At 37.8% G+C, this 26831-nt stretch overlaps 1 protein-coding gene across 2 annotated transcripts in view; it reads left to right on the forward strand.

Annotated features, from left to right (window-relative positions):
- RASGEF1A (RasGEF domain family member 1A) overlaps positions 1-26831 on the forward strand; it is a 174286-nt gene that overhangs the window by 110280 nt on the left and 37175 nt on the right. The window contains exon 2 of one of the 2 annotated variants that reach the window (XM_074830507.1): positions 8526-8640. In XM_074830507.1, the coding sequence (XP_074686608.1) occupies positions 8599-8640 (42 nt within the window). In that variant the 5' untranslated portion in view covers positions 8526-8598. Of the gene's footprint in view, positions 1-8525; positions 8641-10195; positions 10320-26831 lie in introns of those variants that run through there. The other variant, XM_074830511.1, reaches the window with a different exon arrangement.

Genomic DNA, 26831 nt, shown 5'->3' on the forward strand with positions numbered 1-26831 from the left:
AGCCAAGAAGGTATTACCTTGCACAGTGGGAAAACCTAAATGCAAAGAACTCTTAACAGGTGCTGGCAATTGATGCACAAAGTAATTGCTACAACAGAGGAGGGATTTGGAAGTACAAGTCTTAATAATAATTTTCAGCAACCACTAGTGATTTTTCTTTTTTTTCTTTTTCCTGTGTCTCTTCACTGTGATGACTGTCTCATTTCTGTAATTATCCAGGGTGTCTTTCTTGCTCATGTTTTTCTCATCACAGCAAGCATAGAGTGTTAATGAGAAGTTTTTCTAAGAAATAGAAATATACACTGACAGTTTTTCAAACTGTAAACTAGAATGGAGACATTTCTGTTGTGAGAAAGTCTCAACATCAAATCATACGCTACCCTGTCACCCACTGGTTATGAGAAAATGAGGGTAAAGAGATGCAGAGTTGCTTGAAGGAAAGGTGACTGCTGTTTTCTGTTTGGGTTTTTTTGAAGATAAGTTTTCTAAATTATTTCTTATAATTTGTTAGTAAAATCCCTAGGCTTTTTATAGTTGCCTGTGATATTATGCATTATACTTTTAAACATTAGAAGAAAAAACCTCATTAAACTAATTTAAAGACATTTTAATATAAACATACTAAACAGAAGACATTGTCCAATAAGTAGGAATCAGTAACTTCTCAATACCCTGAATCAGCTACACATTATCAATGATGCTACACTACATGATAGAGTCCTCATGAGATGCAGACTACCCTCAGCACAGCACTGGTTTCCAATGTTTTTCCCGTACTTTTATCCAGCCTAACGAGGGGTGTAATATCATGGGACACACAGAGTTTCTAATTCTCTCTGTTTCTTCATTCTGCATGATTCTTCACTCCCAAAGCACTAGAGCACAGCCTAACACTCACTGTTTGAAATAAATACATAAATAGATAGATAAAGGCACCACAGTACAGTGTGGCATACTAAAACAATCCAAAGAAGGAGATGCAGCTTGAGCTTTAGCGAAGAAAACTCCATCCAGAAACATAAACTATAAGAGTCAGGGGATGCTTCCACCAGAATTATGTGACAAAGGAATGCCAAAGCACACACATACAAAATATGGTCAAGCAAATGCTCAGAAAAGGAAGAATATGACCAACAAAATTAACTGCTTAGTATTTTGAAGCCAAGTGCCTTGCATTTTCTTTTACCACCTTATACTGATATTTGAGAAGCGTGGTCTCTCTCCTGTATGTAGCATACAGCCATAAGATAAGAATCTGCCAGCTGAGGCTTTCCTGGTGCATTTTCTGTAGAGTGCTGTGGAATGGTGACCAAGTTGTGGCTTTTGTGTTTTGTCTCATTTGTCACAGCAAGCTTCAAGTCAATCTTCCATAGAGTGGCCTTTTGCATCTACCAGGAAAACAACATGTCACTGAGAGAAACAACATCGTGATTCGTGCTAGAAGCAGAGTTCACTGTCTGCTGGCCCTCAGCCCAGATCCTGAAATGGCCACACTTATTTTGTAAGCCTGCATTACCATAATAGCAATATTTTATTAGCAGAGAATTTCGAACTCTTACTGTATGTCTGGCTTTTCATGGCTTTATAATGTGTGCAAAGTCCAAGGTCTTCTTCACTTCCTTTTCACTTCAATCCAATGAAACACATCCTGGCTGCAACACCAGCCCCACTTCTTTCCAGAAGTGTGCTGGCACTCTCTTTCATATTGCTTTTTTTCTTGGAATTTTTCTTTCTTCTCAAACCTGTTCACCTTCTTCCACATTATCACTTTCAAACACCTTTTATAGCAATTCTCATATTGTGGCTGTACAAACCATTTTGAGATCAAGAGTTTGGAGTTGCCTGTAAACAAGAAAAATGCTGAAGATTTACATGAGAAATTGTTCGGTGCTTTCCAGGCTGGATTTTTTTTCACTTGAGCTGCTGGGTTTTCCCTTTCAGAATTAGGGATAGTTGCTTTTTCCACAGCTTCTGCTTTGGTCACATGTGGTGACCGCCTGAGGCCTCACGCTCTTCGCTCTTCAGAGGATCCTCATTCTATTCTGGGACTCACACTGAGGGACATCAGAAAACACAAAACTGCGGCAACAGATAATAGCTGAAAGCACCAGCTCATACACTGATTGCTCTCATTGAGCAGTCAAGCTATAGTGAACCACCTGAACATAAATAAAGCAAAACACGGCCCTCACAATAAGACAAAACAAAAACCCACCCCTACATTTTAACACAAATTTTCAACCAGAGCATTTAGTAAGAGACAAAGGATGGTTCATCATTAATGCAAATATAAAGGGATTCACCAGAGACAACACTTGCTTTTAGAGTAAATCAATGTTCCAGTGTGATCTGAGTATAAATATTTGTGCTAAGAAAAATGATCAGAAATGGAGAGAGTGTCCAGGAATAGAGATAGGCCACTGAAAATTTGGCTCAAAACTTGCAAACATTGAGTCCATGCCAAGCAATCTGCTTCACCAAGGAAATCCCCAGTAAATAGCCGATTTCCTGAAAAGTCTACAGCAATTCTACAGCCAGACTTCCCCTTCTGACTTGCAAATAGAAATGCTTTTAAACAAAAAAAGCAGCAGACTTAGTACAAGTAATTTAAGCACTGTATTCAGCATCATAAAGAGTTCTACACAATGAAACAGTGAGGCATAGTACAGCCTTGCCAATTAGTTGCCCATTTCCAGTTTTAAGTACTGAAATGAAAGTGTTCATTAGGACATGGATAGAGATGAAACTTGAATTTTCTTAATGGAAAAATATAAATTCCATCCTCCACTTCTCCAAGAATACTTCACAAATATAAGAAGAGTCAATGCCAATATAGTCATGTGAATATGAAACCAGAGACAAGGGAGTTAACACACAGCTCACAAAGGAATCTACAGCAGAAGCATAAAATAGACTTGGTCTCAACTTGTGTCTTCAGACACTCCCAAGAATATCTTGTTTTAATCAGATTTATAGGAGTGGTATGTAGTTAAACTGTCAGTGTGCATATATGCCTTACTGTATCTTCCATAATTATTAAGGGTAGCAAAACATTGAATTTCTTTGTAAAGGACCAACATTCTGCTCTAATCTGTTACACAGAGAACAGGGGATTGTAGTCTTTGCAGCCCATGCCAATATGGGCAAAACTCTGCCACTGATAGCACACAGCTGTTTCGTACTCAGGGGGCCAAAACATTCATTGCCACCCTTAAAGGTCTCCACAAATAACATCTGTCTAGCTATTATTTACACTATAGTGGTGCTTGGCTCATACCTGATGGGCCCTGGCAGAGATGGGGCCATGCAGGTTGTGGCCTAAGGTCCACATCTGTATTTTACATTACGTACTTCTGAGAAGTATTCTCACTGCAGTAAAAACATTTAATACCATCTACATCAGTATGACAAGAACGTCTTCAACAAATTGCAGAAAACCCTATGGGAATTACATTACCCACAGTGTCTTTGCTTAACAACAAAAGAAAAGACCTTACAGTGAAATAAGTATGGAGGAAAACATTTTATTTCAGCCTGTGTCTCTCCAAGCTTTTTAAAAATTGACTATGTAATTGAACAGGTGTTACAGGGAGGAACAAGGGTTGGGAGTCTTAAGAGCAGCTTTTTGCATGAAATGAGAACTATAAGTAAAGCCTGAGGTTGAAATACAACATCCCAGGGTCACTTTCCAAAGCACCATCAGAAGAAGTAGGATCACTCCATCTTCTTGCACGCATATAAAATAACTGTCAAAGTGAGATTTGTCCAGTACATTTTGTCCATTTTATTAAGGGTCTAAACGTTGCAGTTAGCTCTACAGACCTAAGTCCACTCTCTGGTGTAAAACCTTGGCACAATATTGGGCTAATGCTGCTGTAATACTTCCACGTGTAAGCAAATGCTTCTGACAGCATTGATCCACACTGCATGCAGGCAGCAGCTCAAGGCGGCACAACCTGGCGTATCTGTGTGATTCTCCACTGCACAGTGAAGATGTGCTCTTAGAGACTTGTAAGGAATTACCAATTTTCACTTCATTTGCTAGCCATTAACCTATAAGCAATGTACCAGGGATAGCTAAAGGGAAATTTATCTCCATTTTAAAGGGAAAACTTGAAATAGTATCAGTCATAATCTGTATGTTTTCCTGATACATTTCCAGGTTTGTTTTATTTTCAAAGTGTAACTGACAAACATAATCAAACCTAGTATTCATCCTGTTGTCAGGATTATCAGAAAAAAGAGGCTCTCTTTCAAATATGGAAGCTGGTTAGAAGCACAAAGTTTCTCTTTCTCACCAACAGTCTCTTAAACAACAAGCTGTGTTGGACAATCAAAGACATTCTTCAGAAAGCCTCAAATCAGACCATGTAATGATATTCTGGGTCTTTTTTTTTAAGAGTGCTTCCTCTTTGCTACTTTAAATAAATCTGAAAGGGAACAGTTTTATTCACAATGTATGAGAAATAGTTCAAAGAACTATTTCCTCAAAATCTTCGCTACTCGATAAATGATTTAAAATAAAGAACGTACGAATTCCTGCATATTGAAAAATCGTAACTATTCTTTTAACTATCCCAAGTTTACATTAAAAAATAAAAGTCTCAACATCAAAATATGCTTAGTTCCTCCAATCCTTACAAATCCCTTCCAAAAGTAATAGTAGAGTAATAGAATAATGGATTAATAACCATCTTTTCCATACCAAGTGGTTACCCATCTCGTATCAGACCACACTGTTTGGCTTTTCTGCTCTCATGACTAGCATCTTCTCCCCTTTGGCAAAAAGCAATGAAAATCCAGTAACAGCTTGTTCTAGGTCAGTATTTTCCCCAAAGCAGTCACTACACATGGGTCTGCCAGAGGGTCCTGTAACAGCCATTGCAGCAGCCTCCAATGCCTGGGAGATACCACAGATGCAGCAGGTTGCCAGAGAAGTCTAACTTCTCCATTGGCACAACAGCGCTGACACTGCTGAGGTTACTCGTCTGTGGCCCTAGACTAAAACACAGCAAGTAGCCCCAAGAGGCAGCCAACTGAAAAGGTCTCAGCACTATCTTCCATGACTACTCCATCTCTCAGATGTCAGTCAACCTGCTGGACTTACAAGAACCTACACTATGACACAACTTCCTATGCAGCAAACAATATATCTTTTGCTATCCAACTGCTCATGGTCCTCAACTAATTAGAAATAAACTGTTAAAACTCTCTGGATTTCCCATCCTCCTCCTCTAAAGTTCCATTTTGCTAACAGCAGAATCAATGGTACTGATGAACGATAATAACAAACCAGTACCAACCAAGAGGAGACACCAAGATAGATAACTTTTAGCGTCATAATGAAGTGCAAGTCAAAATATAGGCACTATACAGGTACAAAAAAATAAAATGAAATCCATATTCATATGTTGCAGCAACCTTGGCATTGCTTAGAAATAATACTCCATCAAAACTAAACTGCAGTAGTAACATTCAGAAATGGACTCTGTTGCCAAACACTTGGAGCCAATCTTCACATATGAAAAATGGAAGAAAAAGTGTCTCTTTCTAAAGTCAGTGACTTCCAATGACACAAGAAGACTGTGTCTGTGTTCACAATTAGAAATATTAATCATAATCTATCCAAATAAGACACATCTTTTGTTCAATTGTACTTTACAACTTTCTTGGGTAATGCCCCTAATTTTAAGCCTGCAGCATACATTGGTCTTTCATATTAGGAAAAATCACAACTGTTTGCGTTTGACAATAAACAGCACTTACACATTTAAAAACTATATTTGGGGAATTATTTTAATATTATCATAATATCTCAACAAGGAAGATGCAGCAGAAGAGACATCACTGCTGTATTCTCTAATTCCAAGTATACCTTTAATTCCAAGTATATATTCTCTAATACTAAGTTCTGCAAAAAATATCCCCCAAGATTCAGTGATTTCTTTGGGATTTTATTAGCTTTTTTGGTCTTTTCCTCCAAACCACTGTATACAAGTAACTGGGCAGATGGTGAAAAAAACCATGAGAACTTTTTACTCCCACAGTAGTTTACCACTTCTCCAAAAATAAACATACCATTATGTTTTTACACTTGCTGTAGGTTCCACTGCATAAAGTCTTGAGGGGGATGGGGGTTTCCACTTTACGTACACAGTGGATATTGCAGTATCAGTGGTGGCTGGAAACTGTTCTCTTTACAAAAAGGGAAGCTGGCTGCCTGCAGTTTTTTGAAGTCGCAGCCTAGTTTAACCCTATATAGGCACATCCACCTTCCACCGAAGCCAAGCCCATTCAGTCTTTTCAAGTGTGATATGCGGTTGCGAGAAGCAGAATAAGAAATGACAGAGTAAGTGTTGATTGCACTCATGCGTATGCCTAACTCATAATGCAGCAACCACAAAAGGTCACGTTTTGCTAAAGCTGAAGGTCAAGACAAACTTGCCTGGTAACTGCACAGGGATCACATTTAGGCTGCGGCATTAAGAGGCTTTCTCTGACTTTTGGGCAAGATGATGTATGTCTCACTCATTTGTCATCCTCATGAGTAGGCATGAAAATCAAAAGGAGATACCCTACAATGGGAAGTCAGTACTCTGGTATTAGAGCATTTTAGGCTTTACTGAAAAAAGAAATCTTTACAAGGAAGTTGCATAAGCATAGCTGGCTTCCCAGTAACTGTGTTTACTAATAACACAATCTAAACACAATTGTATGCTCCTACTGCATTAAGTTCTGATAGCATCTGCAGCAGAGCTTAAAAGGCCTGCCAGAAGGTCTCTGAATTATTTATATGGAAGTCATCTTCATCCTCAAAGCCATTGGAGAAGCTCTCCTGAATCAGGGGTGTATTCATTGATTTAAAAAAAAAATTACAAACAAAACAATATTTTCACTTCAGTTCCAGGAAAAATCTGCAGCTGTTAGCATGGAAGTGAAGCAGCATTTCTTCACTGATATCACTAACACAGGAAAAACCTTGTATTATATGAAAGCAGCAGAACAATCTACAGCCAACTGAGAATTGCATTTTTCATGTTTCTTGCTTACTTTCTATATTTCCTTCTGTTTGTATAATGAAAATCAAATAAATCAGATTTTGCTTTGAAAACAGTTACTTTGATTTAAATTAACCCAACTGAGACCACAGGAGTCCTAGAAGTTTTTTAAAAGATAGTTTAAACTAAGAGATTGATCAAGCACTAACTGAAAACAAAATTCATTGATGACATTGAATCACTTTGGAAAACTCAGACTTGAAGGTACAAAGTAATATGATTATTTAGTCCTTGATTCCTCATGGACATGAAGCCATTATCACTCTCATAACTGACTGTTAGCCTACTTGGTGTAAAATATTATAAAATATTTATACACTTAGTCACATAACATTTTTTGTTCAAATAAGCGCTATTTTTCAGTCTGACTTTCGAGGGAAATGAGTTTTGTGTGATTATTCCGCTTGTCTGTCAAGATTTCCCAATATCTAACTCCAGTGAGTAATTCCAATTTGGAAAAGGCAGAGGTCTCAATGCTACAGAGATTCCTGCTAAGAGAAGAACAACTCAGGTTAGTGCCATCACTGAAGGAAAAGAGCTTCAGCTGTAACAGATCGGTGTGGCTAACGCCAGCCAGCACACTCAAAGCTTTACTTTAATTTCCTATTTAGGAGAGAAAAAAAAGCACCTTGAAACTACAAACACCTGCACCCAACTCAGTGGTACTAATCACAACATAACGTTCAGCTTAGTAACACAGCAACAGTGAGTTTCCTGTAGAAAAAAATTTGAAAAAAACCCAAGTCCTACTAAAAAAACCTATGAGTCTGTTTTGAAGTTGGTCTGTGGTGAGTTATTGCGTGTTTATCATAACTACAGTGTCTTGAAACAGCTCAGACCTGGATTCTCTTCAGTCCATTTTATCTTAGTTGTCAACAGAATGGTTGCCAGGTTCTCTATATTCTTTATTTTTATGTCACATTTAAGATAGTTTAGTAGATATTAAACATATATAGTTACTGATTTATCCATCATTCTGATGAGATATGATTGTGCTGTCACTTTCCTTTATGCTGCTGCAGTACTTCTCAAGAAGAAAATAAAATTATTATTCTTCTATCACCGTAACTGCACTAAGGAATAAAATTCTAAATCCCAAGGCTTTTGTTAAACAGTTTTCAGCGTGGAGTTTAATAACCAGTCAACTTAGCAATGTAAATATTATTGATATTTTACTAGATATTGCTTCTTAATGACTATTAGAAAACCGTTCTCATTGGGAGACCGGGGTGGGGGGGTTTAACCCTTCCAACTCCTTTCCCATTGCCCATCTCTTGGCATCTAGTATTAAAAATTCTGCCTTTTCCCCTTTTTTGTAATACTATAATTTGTGCTATTTCCTTCTTATTATGACCCTCTCCCCCCTAAATCTATGCATGTCAAATTTTGTTCTGTTACTACAATGCATTTTCAGTGGAAAATAACAGTGTGTTCTGAATAGTAATCCATTGCACCACTCATTTTAAGGGGAAGGAGGCAAGACACATGACAAAAATCATAGAGTGAAATAGCTGGAAGTCCACCTACTGGGAAAGGCTGGATGGCAGAACCACTGTGCAATGTTGCTGTAAAGAAATGCAAAGTAAGTATTATTTTACTTTTTATGATTCTTACATAAAAGTTTATTTTTTACTTGAAAGCAGTGGTGTAGGATAATTTATAGTTAAAGATTTATATTGTTCAGAAATCACACTGGACAGCCTTAGACTTGAATAAAAATTAGTTCAGACATCAAAAGACTTAAGCAAGTGCAGAAGAATGAATCTTGGAAAATTCAGTATTGTTGATATTTCCTTTCAAAACCCCCTTGCTCTCCCCCTGTCCCCTGCCCATCCTTTCCTTCCATCACTTCAGACAAATCTCTGATTAACTGACTCATTATGTGCTCCTCAGTTACCCATTTCTCCAACATCCAATTCTCTAATCTCATCTAAACACACATCACTTGTAAAAGTCAAATCCTTCTTATCCATTACTATTGTTCATTTCAGATACTATGCCCCATGCAAGATTAAATTAAATGTATTCCAGTACCCTCTTTCAAATGTATTCTACCAGCATATAATCATGTCCCTATCTTGTTACCTTCCCTTTCTAAACTATTCCTCCACATTTCCTCTATGGAAATGCCAACTCCATTTCCCTAAAGGTACGTCACTGTTTTTCACAATCACCTTTGTGCTTTCTTCCTCATTTTCTTTGCCAATTGTCCAGTTTCTCTAGTCTCCTTATTTCTACATCCTTATTTAAATTTCTATACATTTATACAAAACAAAAACCACCTCACTGCTGACATGCTGTCTTCATTAACTACAAACTAACATTACCTACATAGAAAATTCCTTTTGCTATTTCCTGATTTGCCTCTGCTTGGAAGATTTCACACTGTAGACATATATGGAGTAGAATTCCTTCCTTCTTATTATTTTACTTATCAAATACCATTTGGGAAATCAATTCAGGTTTCCAACCAGAATACATCTAGTATTTTTTCTGTATGATTTAACCGAGCTTCTGAAGAATGTTTGGTATACTGTAAACATTACTGAGCAAAAATCAAGTCCAAAGAATGGTCAAATGAAAACTGATTAAAAAAAAAAAAAAAACGACTCAACAAGTTTAATTCCAGAATGTTGGTTCCTGGCTGCCAGATTTCTATAGAAAACACCGTAAACAATTACCAGGCAGCTTTGTAGGAATTTTATATTTTTCAAAAAAAGATAATCAAATTAAGACATTTGAGAGATGCTGCTCTAAAATCATACCAAACCAAAAACAGAATTTTTGAGACATTTTAGCAGCAATGATATAAGAAAGCAGTCAGTTAGAAATGTCTGCCCAAAACCTACTTCCTTTCTTTCACAAAATCTGTACACGGGTCTGAACTGGCATGTCAATTCCTGTAAATCTATATGTAGAGAAAACAGCAAAACAGCCTTGGTTTCACTATAGCTCAAGAAGGACAGGAATGGAAGTTCCCAGTCATACCCACCAGCCCAGCACATGACCCCTACGTAGTGGAAAGCTGAGACTCAGAATTTCCTCTCGTGCACTACCTTCCGTAGTACTTTCAGTTTTTCTCGGCTATAATTGTCATGGAAAACACAGGGCTCACCACAGTCCCCAGCACGCTTTGCCTGAACATAGAGGTGAAAGAGGAGCAGTGAAGCAGCTCTTTGCTTCTGTGGCAGCATAAAGCAGGGACAGACTCCAGCCTGTGGGGTGCCCCAGCTCCGAGAAGACATGGTCCTTGAGACCACGGTAAGTTTTGCACAGTGCTGTGCTCTATACTATCTGTTTCCTTGTGCTGCTAGTGTTTTAGGAGGTATATACACCTCTGGGCAAGGTACAATGACAGCATCTCTCTGCTAAGTATTGCTACTGCAGTGATGGCAGAGTTCAGCCGTCGAGAGACATCTAGCCATGCATGATTTAGTCCAAGTAATTTAATACTATGTTACAGAGAAAGCACATTTAAAATTGTGATGCAGTTTATAAATTCACTGTTTATTCTGTGTATTATGTCATACTTGGATTGTATGTAATGAATTGATACCATCCATAAGGAAGATAATATGTTGGTGGCTTTATACAATGCTGTCGTGAAGAAATGGAAGCAGAGGTGGATATTTCATGTTATTGTGGTACATGAATTTTTTTTTTTTTCCTCAAGTGGAATACCAGAAAAGACAGAAACATTGATTTGAATGAATATTCACCAAGTGGGATGGTTTCAGTATTGTGCAGGCAACTTTAAAGTGATGCTGTACACTGAGAAGCCCTAAGCACAGAATCAAAGTTCAGCTTTCCAGGGATGTTCGAATTTGCCTTTTGGGGTCAGCCCATCCCAAACTCAGGTAGTGCCAGGTCATCAATAATCAAGTTTCAGATATTTGAGTCAAAGATTGAAATCTTTGAGACAAAATATCTTTCTCAGTACCTTTTTTTCCAAGTTAATTAATAACAACAGCAATAACAACACTGAAATTTCAGAAGTAACAGTACATTTGAATTGCAACAAAATATGCCTTCTGATAGTTTATGCAACAGAATTTAAAATATTTTCTGTAAGATCAAAAGAATAGCAGGCTTTGGTATACTACAAATAAAAACAATTAGAAAGTGAGAGCTCTTATTTTCAGGCACAGTAGGATTTGCCATCTCCAGAAAATGTGGTTCAGAGGTATTTTCAGTATAACTTCTGCTAGATCAAAAATACCTTACAGGAAAATGAATGTTTCTGCTGCAGCAACTGAGATGCAATCCTGCACTGAGTTTCTCAGTCTGGTGAATTTAAGCTTTAAGTGGATTGATAGGGACCTGATGCACATAAGCCACGCAATCCCTTGAGAAACAATTTTCAAATTACCTAACAAGATATTGCACTGCTTACAGCTTATTAGAAAGAAACAGTGAGCAGCAATAGCACATAGCTACTATGCCTAGGATTTAAAGGCTGGATTTAGCTGTCATGTCCATAATTCTTAGTGCATTGGTTATGTAAAGGAGCAGGTGAGAGGGGGGTTTAGTTTCATATTAAGGAAAGTAAAAAGGCTCTACAGAATGTAATTGCAGGATTAGTAAAAAGTATAAGGCAGCTTTGCTCCACTATTAACATATCAAGGCAATTTATGGAAATCCTTATACAGAAAACTTCAATAATTGAAAATGAGATTCAGAAACAACTTGCTCTTAAATTAAAGGACAAGCAATATAATCTTTCATGTTAAAATATTATGTGTAGAGAAGAAACTGGTAAATTTTCACAAGATACTTTAAAGGTTATCTTCCCAAGGAAAAGGAATAAGATGCAAGAGCTTCTTGACCACCATTGATAGTTATGATAGTAATATCTCTAGTTTGGATAGTTTCCAGATATCCAAACAATAGTCTACATGTTCACAGGATTTCTATGCATGAGATCATTTTGACAGTAATTACCATTCATCCTGAGGTAGAAAGTTAAGGGTAAAGGGACAGGGCAAGCAAATGACTTGAGAATAACCTGATAGAGGTAGCATCACAGTATGTGGACAACACTTAAGAACAGAGAAACTATAAAGACAACAGACAAGATGAGTCAAAACACAGAGGGTCTCGATAAACCTAGCTGGTCAGAGAAAGCAGAATAATTAAAGACAGAAACTGTCAAGTTTGGTAATGATATATACAATCCTGAGCACAGAAAGTGAGGTTATCACAAAAACAATCTTTAGCAAAGCTGCCACCTCAAAACTAGAATGGCACAAAAATTTGAGATTACACACCAGAATTCATCACTGAAGACTACTAAGGTAGCAGCTAAATTTAGGATAAAGAAGTACTAAAGGAGCAAATTACAGGACAAAAGAAGTAAAAATCATTGACTTTAGCCTCACAGAAATGGCATGTACTGGAGGCACAAGTGATCTAGTTGTATGTGATTGCAAAAGGGAGCAACTGAAAATAAAATATAAAACCATTACAGAGGACTGAAGTGAAAGTGCTTTGCTTGGAATACATATTAAAGCCAGTGACTACTGCTTTCTAATTTGTGAAACCAATTTCAGGACCTTTCCACTGAAACAGAAGAAGTTACCATCACTTTTAATAGAAATAACATTAGAGTAGTTGAAAATATAATAAATGCATAAACAGTTCACTGGAAAATGAAGGTTATTAAAATAACTATTTAATGTTTGACGTGTAAGTAAGGAGCTCTAGTTTCAATCTTTAGCTGTGATCTTCATGGAGTTAGATTACCCTTTGTCACACAGCCATCCTTGCACAAGCCCTTGCACAATTTCTCTCCTGTCCTAAGGAGACAGAGATCAACCTCGCTGTCTCATCCCATTAGGAGCAGAGCTGATAAAATGTACTGGGATTCCAAGGAGACATAGCTTCTTTCATTACATTTGTCACAATATTGATTAGATTAGGTCTGAAGTTCTTCTTTGGCCTGCTACTGACCCATCACATCTCCTGGGAAATTCTGCAGTGTAGGGAACAAAATTGAAAATGACTGGAACACAGAGATGTTTAAGATGGCTATAGCTCATGGGACTTGCATAGTTGTGACAAGTGCTGATTTTTACTAACTATGCATCCTAATCCATTAATCCCAAACTTGACAACTAAATATTACATTATCTTCTTCACAGTAGTTAGCCATTGGGATCTTAATAGCATGAAAATAACACATTAAATATTTTTATTTCTTTCACTGGAGTAAATAACAACATGGTTGAAGCGCTGCCTAGCTCATTTCACCCACAGAGTACCCAAAGAGTAAATAAAGAGCCAGTAGGTTTGCTCTCTGTGAATCCTTATATCAGCTGTCTCCTGCAGTATGTTTAGTTTTAGATATTACACTCATGCAGGATAGCTGATGATATTTCAAGTCAGAGAACTGTGTAACTGAACCATATGGCAGTCAGTAATCATAGCAGTCAATAGCTAAAGACCCCTATACCTGTTCTTACATTTTCAATAGGCTTTACTTATCAGCATTAAACACCTCTAATATAGTACATGCTCTTCATTGATGTAGCCTTTGTATGTGACAGATTTGACAGTTCTGAAGGCATAAAGAACTACTCTGAATTGCTAAATATGTTTTTTGATTTGGACTGAATAGAGGTTAGAGATTTTTTTTTCCTTTTTAAGTATAAGATCATTTTTTCCTCTTTCACACATGGGCTACTCTACAAATACCATCAGTAGGCACATCTGAATTACAAGGAGCCTGAGAACTAAGTTCAGTAAATGTCACTCATTTTCCCTACACCTTTACCTCCCACGTGTAACACCCACTCCTCTGACAGCACGAAAACTATGGTTTGATTTTTTCTTTCTTCCAAGCGTTCCGTCCTCCTCCTTATCTTCACAGAGCTTTGCAAAATACAACAGCTAAGCAATTAGCATCCTATAAGTAAAATAAACATTCCTATTTGCAGCAGGGAAATTGTAGTACATCTGTCACACTCAGTAACACCATCCGAGACAGGATGACACACACTGTGATAGCCTGGGAACCACAAGCTCTCATGAAAAGCCCTATCAAGAGGAAAAATAAAAGAAAAATCTGGGATTTTCTTCTACATAAACTGTTATTACCTAGATGTACCTATGAAAATACAAATTCCAGGTTGCTACTTTGATCCTTTTCACAACTGCTAAACTTTCTTCAAAATTGTCAAAGAAATTCTTTCACCCTGTTCTTAAATTGGTCATGCTTTCTTTCACTCAGGAAAAAAAAAAAAAAAAAGGAGTAGAGTTTCTCTTAATATAATCCTAGCTTTTTTCTAATAGAAAATTTTTGTATATTAGTGAAAGATTTGACAGGGCAATTAAAGTTCCATTGAAAAAGACTTTAAAAATGAAGAGAGAACAGGGAAAGAGCAATAATTGATTATGGATTCAGTTTAAATAAACTTGCCTTAAATATGCTCTAGGATACTTAAATTGAAAGAGACTCATCTATCTATAGCCATAAAGATTACTCCAAACTCCAAGAAACTCAAACAATGGATCTTCATGCTTTGCAGAATCTTGCCTGTAGGTTATTACTGTGCAGACTTCAATTAACATTCAATAACAGCTTTTAAATCCAAAAAATACGGTTTGCACCTGAAGGATGTGAAGGAAGATTACCGAGGAATAGTGGATTAATTTTTTATGCTTTAAAGGCTGAAAATCTGGGGCAGACGGAGAATTAGAAGATTTTTCCTTGGAAGGGTGCAGGTCATCTCCCAAAGAAAAATGTTTAGAAGATCCTTACCTGAATTGCCAAACAATATCGTCTAATTACATTACACTTATGCCCTTGCTCATACCATTAAAATAGAAGTGGTACAACAGCTGCACCCCTCACACGAAATAAGAAAATCCTGAGCACAGACCAAAAGGAAAAAGTGAACATTCCTAAATATCATAATAGACAAACAAAAAAAAAGTAAATCAATATTTTTGTTGCACACGGGTATTTTTGTTTTAAACACAGCCATTTATTTTTGCCCAGAGTAGATCACACAAATCTAAGAGGACATTTGTCTTGAAACTCTTAGTTCATATTAACATGGCATGCACCTTTCCTTCATCTAAGAAAGTAATATGCACTATGCATCTGTGGAGAAAATAACTTTTGACAAGTTTTAAATGGCTTTTATGCTTTAAGGTCAAAGATTATTACACACTCTACTTGGGCTTGTCCCACTTCTTCGTTCCTATCTCTTCATCCTCTTTTCTACATTCCCTCCTTACAAGTACTATTTTCCCAGTTCATCCACCTCTCCTGCTGCTCCCCCCAGCACATACCTGCTCTCTGCCTTGTTCCCTTCTCCATACTAATCTGGCCCAGCTGTCTTTTGTAGCATTCTTAATTACATCCCTTTCCTATCAATTACTTCATTATCACTGCCAAGTTTGGTTACCAGGAATAGGATTTATTCCCATTCCCTGCTTCCCTTCAGCCCCCATCATCTTCTGGTCTAAATGAAGAGACATGCTAGACCCACACACACAAGCCTTACAATCTCCAACTCTGTCCAGAAAGAAGAAACATTAGCTGAAGGCTGAGAGTTCTTGCAGTGTGTAGATCACAGACTGCAACAGAAATGAACTTGACACAGCTGGTTTTGTTTGATGGTTTCTAAAATCTCTTTCCACTACAAGAACAGAAAACCAAGACATCCTAAAGCTGGATCTCAGCTGCATGAGTTTGCTACTTTGCAAACTTCAGAAGTAGGCCACAAAAAGAGATGCAAAAAGCAGCGTCATTCTTTTGGACTATGCACAGCTTGCTTGTGCCAGGGTACTTTCCTCTCCCTGGTGACTGTTTCAGCCAGAGTCAAAGGTATAAATGCATCCCCTGCTCGCACTCCCTTCTCACCTGCAGAGAAAGAGCTTGCAAGTCAAGTTTGAAGAGTACTGTAGAGCATGTAAAAAGACATGTACAGGAACCCACTTCTCTGAAATTGCTGACATTTTGGAGGATGAAAGAAGCTTGAAATCTCCAGGGCTCCAGCCTCACAGGCATAAAAAAAAAAAAAAAAAACCCACAGCAAAAAAACCAAAACCCTTAGAAAAGGAATAGAAGAAGGAGAAATACTGCCTATCTCTGTATTTAGAAATTCATATACTTAAGTCCCTTGAGGAAGGAAATAGGTTAGAAAACTGACAGTGAAAAATAACAGATTGAAAATAAGTCTGATTTGCTGATATAAGTTTTAATTCTTTTTTTAAAATGAGAATGAGGTCTTAGAATGAAATAAAAATAATCTGAAAAAAGCAATACCAATACAATTTAGCCCCCAAAGGGCAAGAAGTTAGGAAAATACAGGCCAGGAATAGTCTGTCTAAAATTTCATTTGCTTTCAGGACTGTACATGTTTATCATCAGCAATAGGCATCCCATTACAGTTTTTGCCACCAAGCAATAACAGAAATGAACTTTACTTCTTTTTTTAATGCCAATAATAGACTGTCTTACAACACAGAGTAACTGAATCCTAAAGCTGGTACTGCAAGTCTCTCAGTAATACATGCAACTATTTTAGCCAAACTGGATTTTTGAGAATAAACTAGAATAGCCATAACACATCGAGGGTAGCATTATTTACCTCACATGCTGATGATGTCTTCAGAGGTAACACTGAATAACATCTATCACCACCTTTGATGATCACTTGAAATGAGAAGAGTAAGTCTGCACTACTTGTAGAGAAGGGACATGGGCAAGTTAGGATAGCAAAGCAGCAGACAAATACAGTAAAGTGCGGTGGGGTATGCCCAGACCCCAGTTATCTCTGCATTGTGTCCAAGTCCCTGGGAGCTACAGAGACTATGGACAAATTAAAGCAATTGACAGGTTTCTCTGACTTGTGCTATGGGGCATCCATATGTGTTTCAGGAGTACAAAACAAATGACAGTACTGAATGCTTCTAAATTATAACCAGAATTTAATTTGGACACATTATTTTATATTACCTTCTGCCACATCTTTTGACCTTGCTTTATGCCACAGAAAAAACCCTCTGAAAATAGTGTTTGCATACTTAAAGGAGAGAAGGAACTGGTATCCCCTTACATTTTTCATTTCTGAAGGACTTAAGGGAGGAGAGAGGATGCACAGTAAATAAATAGCTTAAGTTTAAAGAATGGACTGTAAGCAACTAAAGCTTTGCCTCTTGCAAAACTATAGTCAGTGTGATTAATGGTTCAGGAATTATATTAAAGTGCAATAACTTTCCCTGTAGACTGGCGATACCCAGGAGAAAAGAGTCTCTGCTTTGAATGAGAACATGAAATTTGATTTGCATATTCTAAAGAAATAAATAATAATCTCTTAATTTAGATAGATCTCTTTATAAAAGCAACATCTTCCTGTTTTGTTCGCAAATTAAACGAGAAAAAAGTAAATAAAGAAGGCTGAGTGCATGAAAGAAAGGGATAATCTGCATGAAGCAGTCCTCTCTTATAATTAATAAGAACAAATTGATGGACATTACATCTCCTCAGGACCTTCCAGTATTGTGACTCAGAACTGCACTGTGAAACCTGTACACACTGCTAACAGCTCCTTTCTTAAAGGGTTGTTTGTGCTAAAGGAAACTTGTCAGCAGTCTGAGTAAAGAAGGATTTAGAGCTTCAGTTACTGCTGGGCAAAGATAACACCTCAGAAATTTTTGGGATTGCAGAGTTCACCCTAACTACTTGGTACTCTCCCACCATTCAGACTAAGCAACAATAATCAGGCATTTGATGACTGACATTAATTTTTAGGGAACAGACTCTGGCAGGCTACTGACTTGTTAAAGGATACAGGAGAATCCATAAAAATGAAGATTAAATGCAGAGTACCCACATGCACAGATGTACATCAGCACTAAACCAGTGCTCCAGGCAGAGGTGCCCTTACGAGGCTCTCCCCCTTGCTGGTAGCTTGCTTGGTAAGGCTGGCTCTTCCCAAAGGCTGCCGTTCCCACTCTGTTCCCATGACAGCAAGCTCATATTTCACCACAAGTTTAGCAACTCTTTTCTGCACCATAGTCACTGATTAATGCCCTGACCCTTGACTCGTTAACCTTAGCAGTAACAAAACAGAAGGCAAAGGCTCACAGCCCCAAATTTTAAATTGGTTTAAGGACAGACCTTCCTGTGTGGCAATGATGGGAGTTGCAGGGTTGTTTGCGTGACTAAACACAGGCCTATTTTACCCCCTTAGCCTTTTTGGAATTTTAGTAGCAACAGAAAAGTAAACAGGTAACTGTTCCAACACAACCTTAAATAATTCAAAGGATCACATTCTTTGCCTACCTGAAAAAACAGAGCATCCCATGTAACAGTAAACAAGCTTTTAATAGATTCTAAAATAGCAAGAATATAAGAGATAGATGACAGTTAAGATTCAATTTAGTTTCTATTGGGCAGAATTTAAAAGAGCCTGAATGCTTCTCTCAGAAAGCTGAAATAGGAACACAAGTTTTAAATAAACTTCTTCCGGGCACAGCTGCAGGGAACGGTTCATGATCGAGCAGTCCTTGAAATATTTTTGTGCCATTTGCTGTGGGTGCAGTGCAGTTTTAATCATTGCAAGGAGCTTCAGCTATGCCTGGGAGTTTTGTTCTTGATGGTGAGCCTAACTGGAAAAACCCTGAAAAAAGCAGATCACTGCACCATAGGGGCTCGAATGATCCCCGTGCTTCCAGAAGGGGGGAAGCTAAGCAAGGCTGCAAAACAGAAGTCAGATGTTCAGATGACACCTGGGGCTTGGGAAGAGGAAGGAGGTGGCCGGTGAAAGGTCAAGGCCACCCAGGCTCTCCTTCCAGCCCCATGATTCATGTAGTGTGTGACCTAGGCCAGCTATTCCCCCCAATTCTGCTTTCCTCAGTTTCCCCACATAACAACACAGAGAAGCTGGGGACAGCGGCCAGAACACCTCCTTGCTGCCTGGTTTTGGCACAGCTGCAGGATGGGGCCTCAAGGCACTCCTGCAGCTCACGTGCACACACACAGCTCAGCTGGTGAGAGGTGTGTTGTGAGAATTAACCTGCCGTTTTAGTGGCTTGTTTGAAGTACAAGAGAATACTAGCTACATTCAAAGCAACACTAGTGCCAAGCAATGACAGAGGAGAAATTTTATGCTTTAAAATCTTTGATTTCTTAATTTTTTCAAAGGGCAGAGCATAGCAAGTAGGACTGTGAGGCTGCACAGGCCAGCTGGGATGTGTTAGGGCACGAGGTTTGGCAGGGAGGCCGAGCTCCCCAGGCAGGAGAGAGGAGCACAGCAGCCGCCCTGGGAGCCTGGTTATGGGAGCAGTTGGAGGTCACAGCCCAAGCGCAGTCCTGGCAAGCTGCAGCTCCCTTCCCTGATTTGAAATGGTGACAAGGAAAAAAATGCTTGCTAGTATAAAAACAAGCCTAAAGAGCAGAAGTGAATGCTTCCCCTCTGCTGTGTAGGCTGCTATGGAGCGTGCCAGCCGGCACTGCCGCTGAACAGCTGGAGGAGTAGGCACCGGCAGGAGCACAAGTATGTGCTCTTAAGGATATTCACCACTGACACCAGGAACAACTGATCGGCTGTTTCGTGTGCCAGTGACTGACTCACAACAAACTGGCACTCCGTTTGGCAGATTTTACAGTTGCTTGCTGCAGTGATGTACTTTGCAATAATACACCAGCATCTTAACTTACTGCTACAATACTACTGACCTCTACTTGGGATACCTTCATCCTTATGTTCTGATCCAATTATTTTCAATCCTCAATTAAGTTACTTTAGGCATGGAAAAAAATAACTGGAAGGGGAAAAGAGGGAAACATAGTTGGTTGTGTCTATAATCTTACAGCTATATCTGTAATTCTAATCACAAATTATTCTTTTATATGATTGTCAGGCAGAGAAAGCTACTGCCAGTACTTCATACCCTGGTTTTGAGCACTCACAATATCTATTTAAATTAGCAAGCAATCAGCACCAACAGCAATTAACATCACATACACAGTACTCCAGTTGTGCATTCTCTAGTTGTTCTTTTCTCCCATGGAAATCTTTATTGCCCAGGCCTTGTTTTGACAAGTTATCTCTTATTCAAGAATTCTAGGTAGTTTTCACTTAGATTTTCAGTTAATCACTACATCCTCGAGGTGTATGTACTATCAACATAAAATAACAAACAGAGCTCAACAATCAAAAATTTGTTTCCTCTTTCTTAGGTATTATGACTTTTTCTCCTGATTCCACCAGGGAAATTAACAAAAAATTTTTCACTATCAGTTATGTATGGATAGAAAAAGATAAGTCTTGAAGTGGAATGGATCTAAAGATCAACAGAAGTCTGAATTTAGCCAATTCAGTCTGAATTTTTGACCATAAGTGTTTGCATATTATAATGAGAACCAAACTGCCTGAGGTCAAAGGCACTAGCAAAACCTAAACCAGTATTCAGCTACACTGAATCTATAAAGCATGCATTTCTTATCAATTTCCATTCCTTTTCAATGCACATTCTCAGACACAAGCATCTTCACCCATACTTGTCACAAGCCAAGTCATTTATGTTTACGTATGTTATCATAGCAGGAGTGTTACCAAAACATTGGTCCTGAGACCAAAGTATTATATATGAGACCATCCATAGAATAAAAACTGGATACTTGTTCTGTGCAAGCTTGGGACCCATTTGACTGAAGTGACATATGATACCTTTCCTCACTGGTTTATTAATTCTCTTATTGACAGTAACTATTCCTTTAACATTATAGACATAGAATAGATACAGACATAGTAAAATATTCATTTTTGAAATAATGACAAAGAATGTCTTTCTATTTCTGACCACCTGTGGAATGAAGATATACAATTACTCACATGGTGAGGTGTTGAGGTCTTATTAATATTTATAATATAGAAGTAGTGCAAAAAAATCAGCTAATAAAATCTCTCAGACCAAGCAGGTATCATTGCTAGGTTAATGAGGTTTTCACTATATCTGAGCTAAGTTTCAGGAGCTAAGCATGGTTTTAGCATTTTAGGTGGTAACGTAGTTTGGACCAAAAGAGAGAACAGCAGCTGTTCCGGTGGAGCTTTGCATTTGAATTTCCAAGGTTTGTTCTAACCCCTATAAACTCAAACCAAAACTCAGTTGGTGTGAGCTGAAACAAGAGGTTTGAGTGAAAAAGCTGTGAGTGGAAACCACTGAGCTTGAGAATCAAAACCAGTGTTTGGACCTGCCCTGCACACATGCCTGGCAAGCCTGACACCAATGTTAGTTTTCCTTGCATATAATTCTAAGATCAACTAACTTTTTCACTGAAACCAAGGGTTTGGGGGCTAGGCAAAGGAGGGAATTAATTTGAAATGGCATCTCCTAATGAGCAAATAAAGATCAGGAACCTCAGGATCTACCTGTGCAAGAGCAGGGGAATTACCTTTACATATCTGGTTTTCAAGAGAGAGAGAAATGAAACTGTGGCCATGGTGGGGAAATTTATGAGAAATGCAAGTTGTGTGGTTCAGGCAGTTTCAGGGAGTGCTGAAAGATTGCAGAAGGTGAACAGATTCCTTTCTCATTAATGAAGGGGCCCTGACTCTAGATCCGCTGCACTCACTCCGAGTGGAAGGCTATTCAGCTCTCTCCTTTGATTGAAAGCATGAGCCTGTTACTTATGAGCTCTTGGTAGCTTTCCTTTTAATAGGAAGTTGGGGGAAGGGGGAAGAAGATGGTTGGAGGAGGGGAAAGAAAAGATAGGTAGCAAAAAATGCTGGTAGCTGAACATGGGACTTGTTCAAGGGGTTTGCAGGACAGGCCTTTGAGGAAAGGTTAAAAGCTTGCAAGGTAAGTGGTGCCTTTCCTGGGCTGATTTTTCTTTTCTTATTGTTCACCAACATGTTAAGAACAAAACTCTACATCTTTAATCCACCCTTACCCCCCTATTTTCTCATAGTCTTATCAAATTATTTGTCCTGCTAGCATGGAACTAAAAACATTGTTCATTTTCAGGTTTTTTTTCTGGTGAATATCAGCTGTATTTGAATAATGCTTAAAAATACTAAATAAATAAAATCCTGACCATCTTCACTGCTGCAACAGGGAGCATGCAGTTTGCTGTTCTAAATTGTACACAGCCATGAGCTCTCGTCAGACTTTGTGTGGGCTTGAAATGTTTTTTTAGTCCTTTGCAGCTGAAAGCTGAACACAGATTATCACTAAAAGGATATGAAAGATGATGTTGGGATGTTTGCCATAACTATACAGGAACACTTCTCAAAGCGATGAGAAATGTGAGCAGATTACTTAGCTCAGTTTTGAGGACTGTATTGCAAGCTAGCTATTTCTGTTAAAAGTTACTCTTTTGATATGAAAAAAAAAAGGCAAAAAGACAACAAAAATACACTTGAAAGAAATCCTCACATATTACAAATGCCCATGATAGTACTTGCTTGTAGGTAAAGGGCAACACAGCAACTGTGTGTCTAAGCCTTGACATGTACTTTAAAGGGATAGAATCTAAACTCCTGTTCAAATAATTTGGGCATAGATGCCTTCAGTGAATTTTAAGATATTTAAGCATAAAAAAAGCTTAAATAAAAAAATGTGAAATATAATTATTATAGCAGCAGTGTAAATGCATGTCCTTTGTTGTGTGAATTGTAAAGTATCAAATTTTAAAGACCTGACTGATGGTTTTAAAAGATAGAATACTATTAGTAGTTGAATTAATATTTAAATCTTTCAAAAGCAACATAGTTACAGAAAAAGCTTTAAACTCACTCACTTGTAGCCAAATCTTTTGAAGTAAGAAGGCTTCAGCTATTTCAGTGTGTGGACCAATCCTCAGCTGTAACTTCAGGGAATGGCTATTTTGTTCCTCAAAGGCAAACTCAATTATTTTATCCTACTGTAACATTCCAGACCAATTCTTAGACCAGAGTTCACACAACCAAGGGTACAATTTTACTTGTACTCAAAAAATGAGGCATGGATCTACCCGTAAGCTCCCCAGTTAGCATGTAACAGTGCACTAATTTACAGCATCCTCTCAGACAAGACTTTGACACAAAATCCAAACTAGTAACTACTGGAGCTTTCTGGCCATACAGATGCATGTGTGTTCAGGATATTGCCCGAAGTCTGATAAAATTCAAAGTATGATAAAACCCAAGACGACACCTAATTTATACAAACGCAAACAATATCATAGAAAAATTGAAGCTATCACCTTGAAAACTGTTCTTGGGAGCATTTGAGCATAATGGACTTGTTAAACATCTTTCCTTTTCAACTACTTCATCTTTTCAGAAATCAATTTCAAAAGAACTCATTTTGATCAAAATATGAAACCAAAGTACTAAACCCACCTAATAACTACTTTCTAAAAACAAGTAGGTGACTTTTAAGTCAACTACCTGACTGCCCGACAGGCATGGTATGAATCATTCTTTGGAAGGGAGAAATTATTATTTTTTTAATCAATATCTACTATTTATCCATCAACAATATGAAAAGAAAAATTGAAAGGTGTAGAAAAGAACTGTGATCTATTTATAAAGCAAGGGACTAGATTTTCAGTTATAGGTACTAATCTTTCTGGTATCTACGGATGCCTGAATCCAGTTCAAACTGTATTTTGCTAGTTTTTATCTGTTGCCAAGGAAGATACAGCAACCATTTGCAGTCTGTAATAACTTTGGTTATCTTCTAAACTGAGAAGAGATCTTGGTAGGAAACTGAATGGGCAACTTCAAGATTAATTACTACTTAGGTGTATTGACTTGGGGTGTAACTTCAGTGCTGTAACATTTGGAGTGCTATGATTCGGTGGAGCTCCTAGATGTGTAAGATATTAACAGTCACTTTGACAGAGTATATCCAAACTTTCTTTAATTTTTTGCTCTTGCTAGGCATGTTAATGAGACAATCTGTAGCTTCGTTTAAAACACAAAATACATGCAGAATTTGACTTTGAAAGTCAAGTGTATCATCACAATATAGAGGAAGGGATTATAAGGAAAACATTAATAAAAAAAGATGAGGCCATTTAACTCAGTAATGAAAATAGTAACTTGTGACTGCAGAAAAAAGTGATATAGTTTACCATAAATTATACAGTAAAGCACTTCAGTGCTTAACATGTTAATCCCCAAAACCCAGTATTCATAATTTCATACACTGCAAATGTCTATAAGCGTATGCTAGTGAGAGGTTCTTTGTAACTGCATCTAGCTTGCAGGGAGAAAAAGGCACTAACGTTTGTGAGGTTGCATGAAGGTTTAAACAACTGTAGTTATTATGGGATATTTGCAAAATTTCTAACAAGAATTAGGCACGTGTTGCACTTGAGCCTCTGCGAGTTTCCTTCATTTGATGTGGTCAGATTCAAACCAGCTGCAACGCAAAGCAGTTCAAGCAGCACTCTTTAGCCCAGATCTAAACCCTGCTCATCAAAGTCTTAGATAACCAGCATATCTCCTATTTCTGCAGGAGAACCCATGTGTTGTCTTATATTCTCAGTTTCTTAGGAAACAGGTGTCACTTCAAGCCACAAACTTGCTGTGCATCAGAGGCTAAATCAGAAAAGCAGGACCTTGCACACTGCATCCACCCAAGCAATACTCAATAAAATTACCCAGCAAATCCCATACTTGAACTGCAAGTATCTCCTGATTCTCATTGCACTCCTTACCAGTTTCGCTTGATTTTGGGTTGAATTTGGATGGGGAAAGGAAGAAAAGCAAATAAAGGATACCAAGGATACCTGGAAGTGTTGATGATTTCTGCATAACAGTCTTGCAGCACCAAAGGGGAGTGATTAGGTAACTGAAAAAAAATCAACCTTTACTTGGGGCTTTATCTAAAACCTACTGAAATCACTTAGATGAGTTATGTTGCCTCCAATGAGTTTTCTACTAAGACCCAGATCTGTATTATGAATTTATTATTTATTTTTGAAAGAAATATGGGGAGTGTCCCAATATCACTAGCAAAACAGTATTTCCTCACTCCTTAAAACACACACATACATATACCACAAGAACAATGCTGACTTGATGCTCTTTGATGTGTGAACGTATAAGACAATTGGAGACATTCCAATTATCTTCAGTTCAAAGTTAGGCCAAAATTAGAAGCACTTATGAATAATGTATTACGTTTTAGTAGAAACAGCAATGCTGAGCAGAATAAAGATGAAAGTTTAGCTTAGCTGTGAATATGTGAAACAGGTAAGCAACTCTGCTTCCTTAAACAGACACATTGGAATTGCACATCCTCAGAAGTTCAATTAACAAAACATATGTCAAAACAGTTTTCTGACAGATTATAAATTGCCTTCAGATGCAATTCTGATGTTTTCAGGATAATATTAGAAGCTGAAGTTTTTTGTGAAACTTCCTCTAACTTCTTTATGAGGCTTTTTAGAAGAAATAACCATGTCAAAACCCTTGTCATTTACCATAGTAGCCTAGGAGTTAGTTGCAGGTCAAAAGACGAATCCTGGAAGGTTCAAAAGCCAACACATACGTCAACACACTAGCCTAAGCAGTCTATTTCCACTCATTTCAGAAAGATTACCAATTTCCTGAAAATCTAGCATTTTAATTAAGAAATAAATGACTTCCAGGTAGTAATGCTTCTAGTTGGATAAGCTCTTCTTGCTTGGATGTCTATGCTACATTCTAGATAAAGATGTCCAGTGGGTATTCCACCATTGCCTTATATTGCTGCAATTCTACTTCACTTTGTGGATTTTGTGAAAAAGATTAAATCTCAAAAGATAATCTTGATAGTGCAGATTGTAAGAATGATAAGATACGTATGTCTACTACTTTGTTTTCTGCACTCTTATCAGAGACCTGTTTTCCATTATTTACCTTGTATCTTCATAGTTCTTTGTAACTGTGGGCAATCTGAAGTAAGCCTTTCTGGTTGGGCACTTAGGCTCAGTGCCTTGCTATTGACAGTTTTGAGAAGGGTAGCTGACAACAGGCCAGAGATGATTTTTCATGGTTTCTGCATGAAGTTATCTGTACTGTTATTTCCAGACGCCCTTTTTGAAATCTTGTGTTGCCTTCCTTCACTCATTTCAGTTCGTTTGCTAGTATTTTGCAAACCCTAAAAATGAAGTGACTATGTAAAACAATCCAATATCCTCTAGATTTTTAGTATCAGTAAACAAGCTTTAGCAACAACAAAAAATCATATCATTCGGTAGACTCACTGGAAACTACAAAACAATAAAGCACACATTTCAACAAATTCATAGAACATCTGTTATAAAAGTTAATTAATGTACCAGCTATTATGAATTATTATCTTCTATATCATGCAATGCTAGGGCAATTCTAGGCTGTCATTTACTTTAGAAAATAACTGCCAATAAAAAGCATTAGGATATATGGTGATTTTCATCAATTTGGTTCTAAGAAACAATTCAGTTTCTTAGAACCAACAGCTTCACCTGAACAAACCCTTCTTTACTTCAATAGATGTAGGTGTGAGAGGTCATAGGCATTTGACTTCATCTACCAAGGGCATACAGCAGGATTGTGCTCAACTTAAAACAGAGACATGTAAACTGCCAACGCTTGAGTGCCTCTATAGTCTCAAATTTCTCCTGTGTCACCCAAATTTTATGCCAGTGAAAGAGCAGATCTGATAAGAAACACAGAAGTAGGAACAATGTGATTTTTCCCCTTTTCTGGACAGGTCTTGCACAAAGTCGAATATGACAAGGAATTCCTCAGCCTACTTATTTCAGTGATATGATGCAGACTGGTGTGTAATCATGGGAGA

This window comes from Strix aluco, chromosome 7 (genome assembly GCF_031877795.1).
Source record: "Strix aluco isolate bStrAlu1 chromosome 7, bStrAlu1.hap1, whole genome shotgun sequence".
Taxonomy (NCBI): Eukaryota; Metazoa; Chordata; class Aves; order Strigiformes; family Strigidae; genus Strix; species Strix aluco.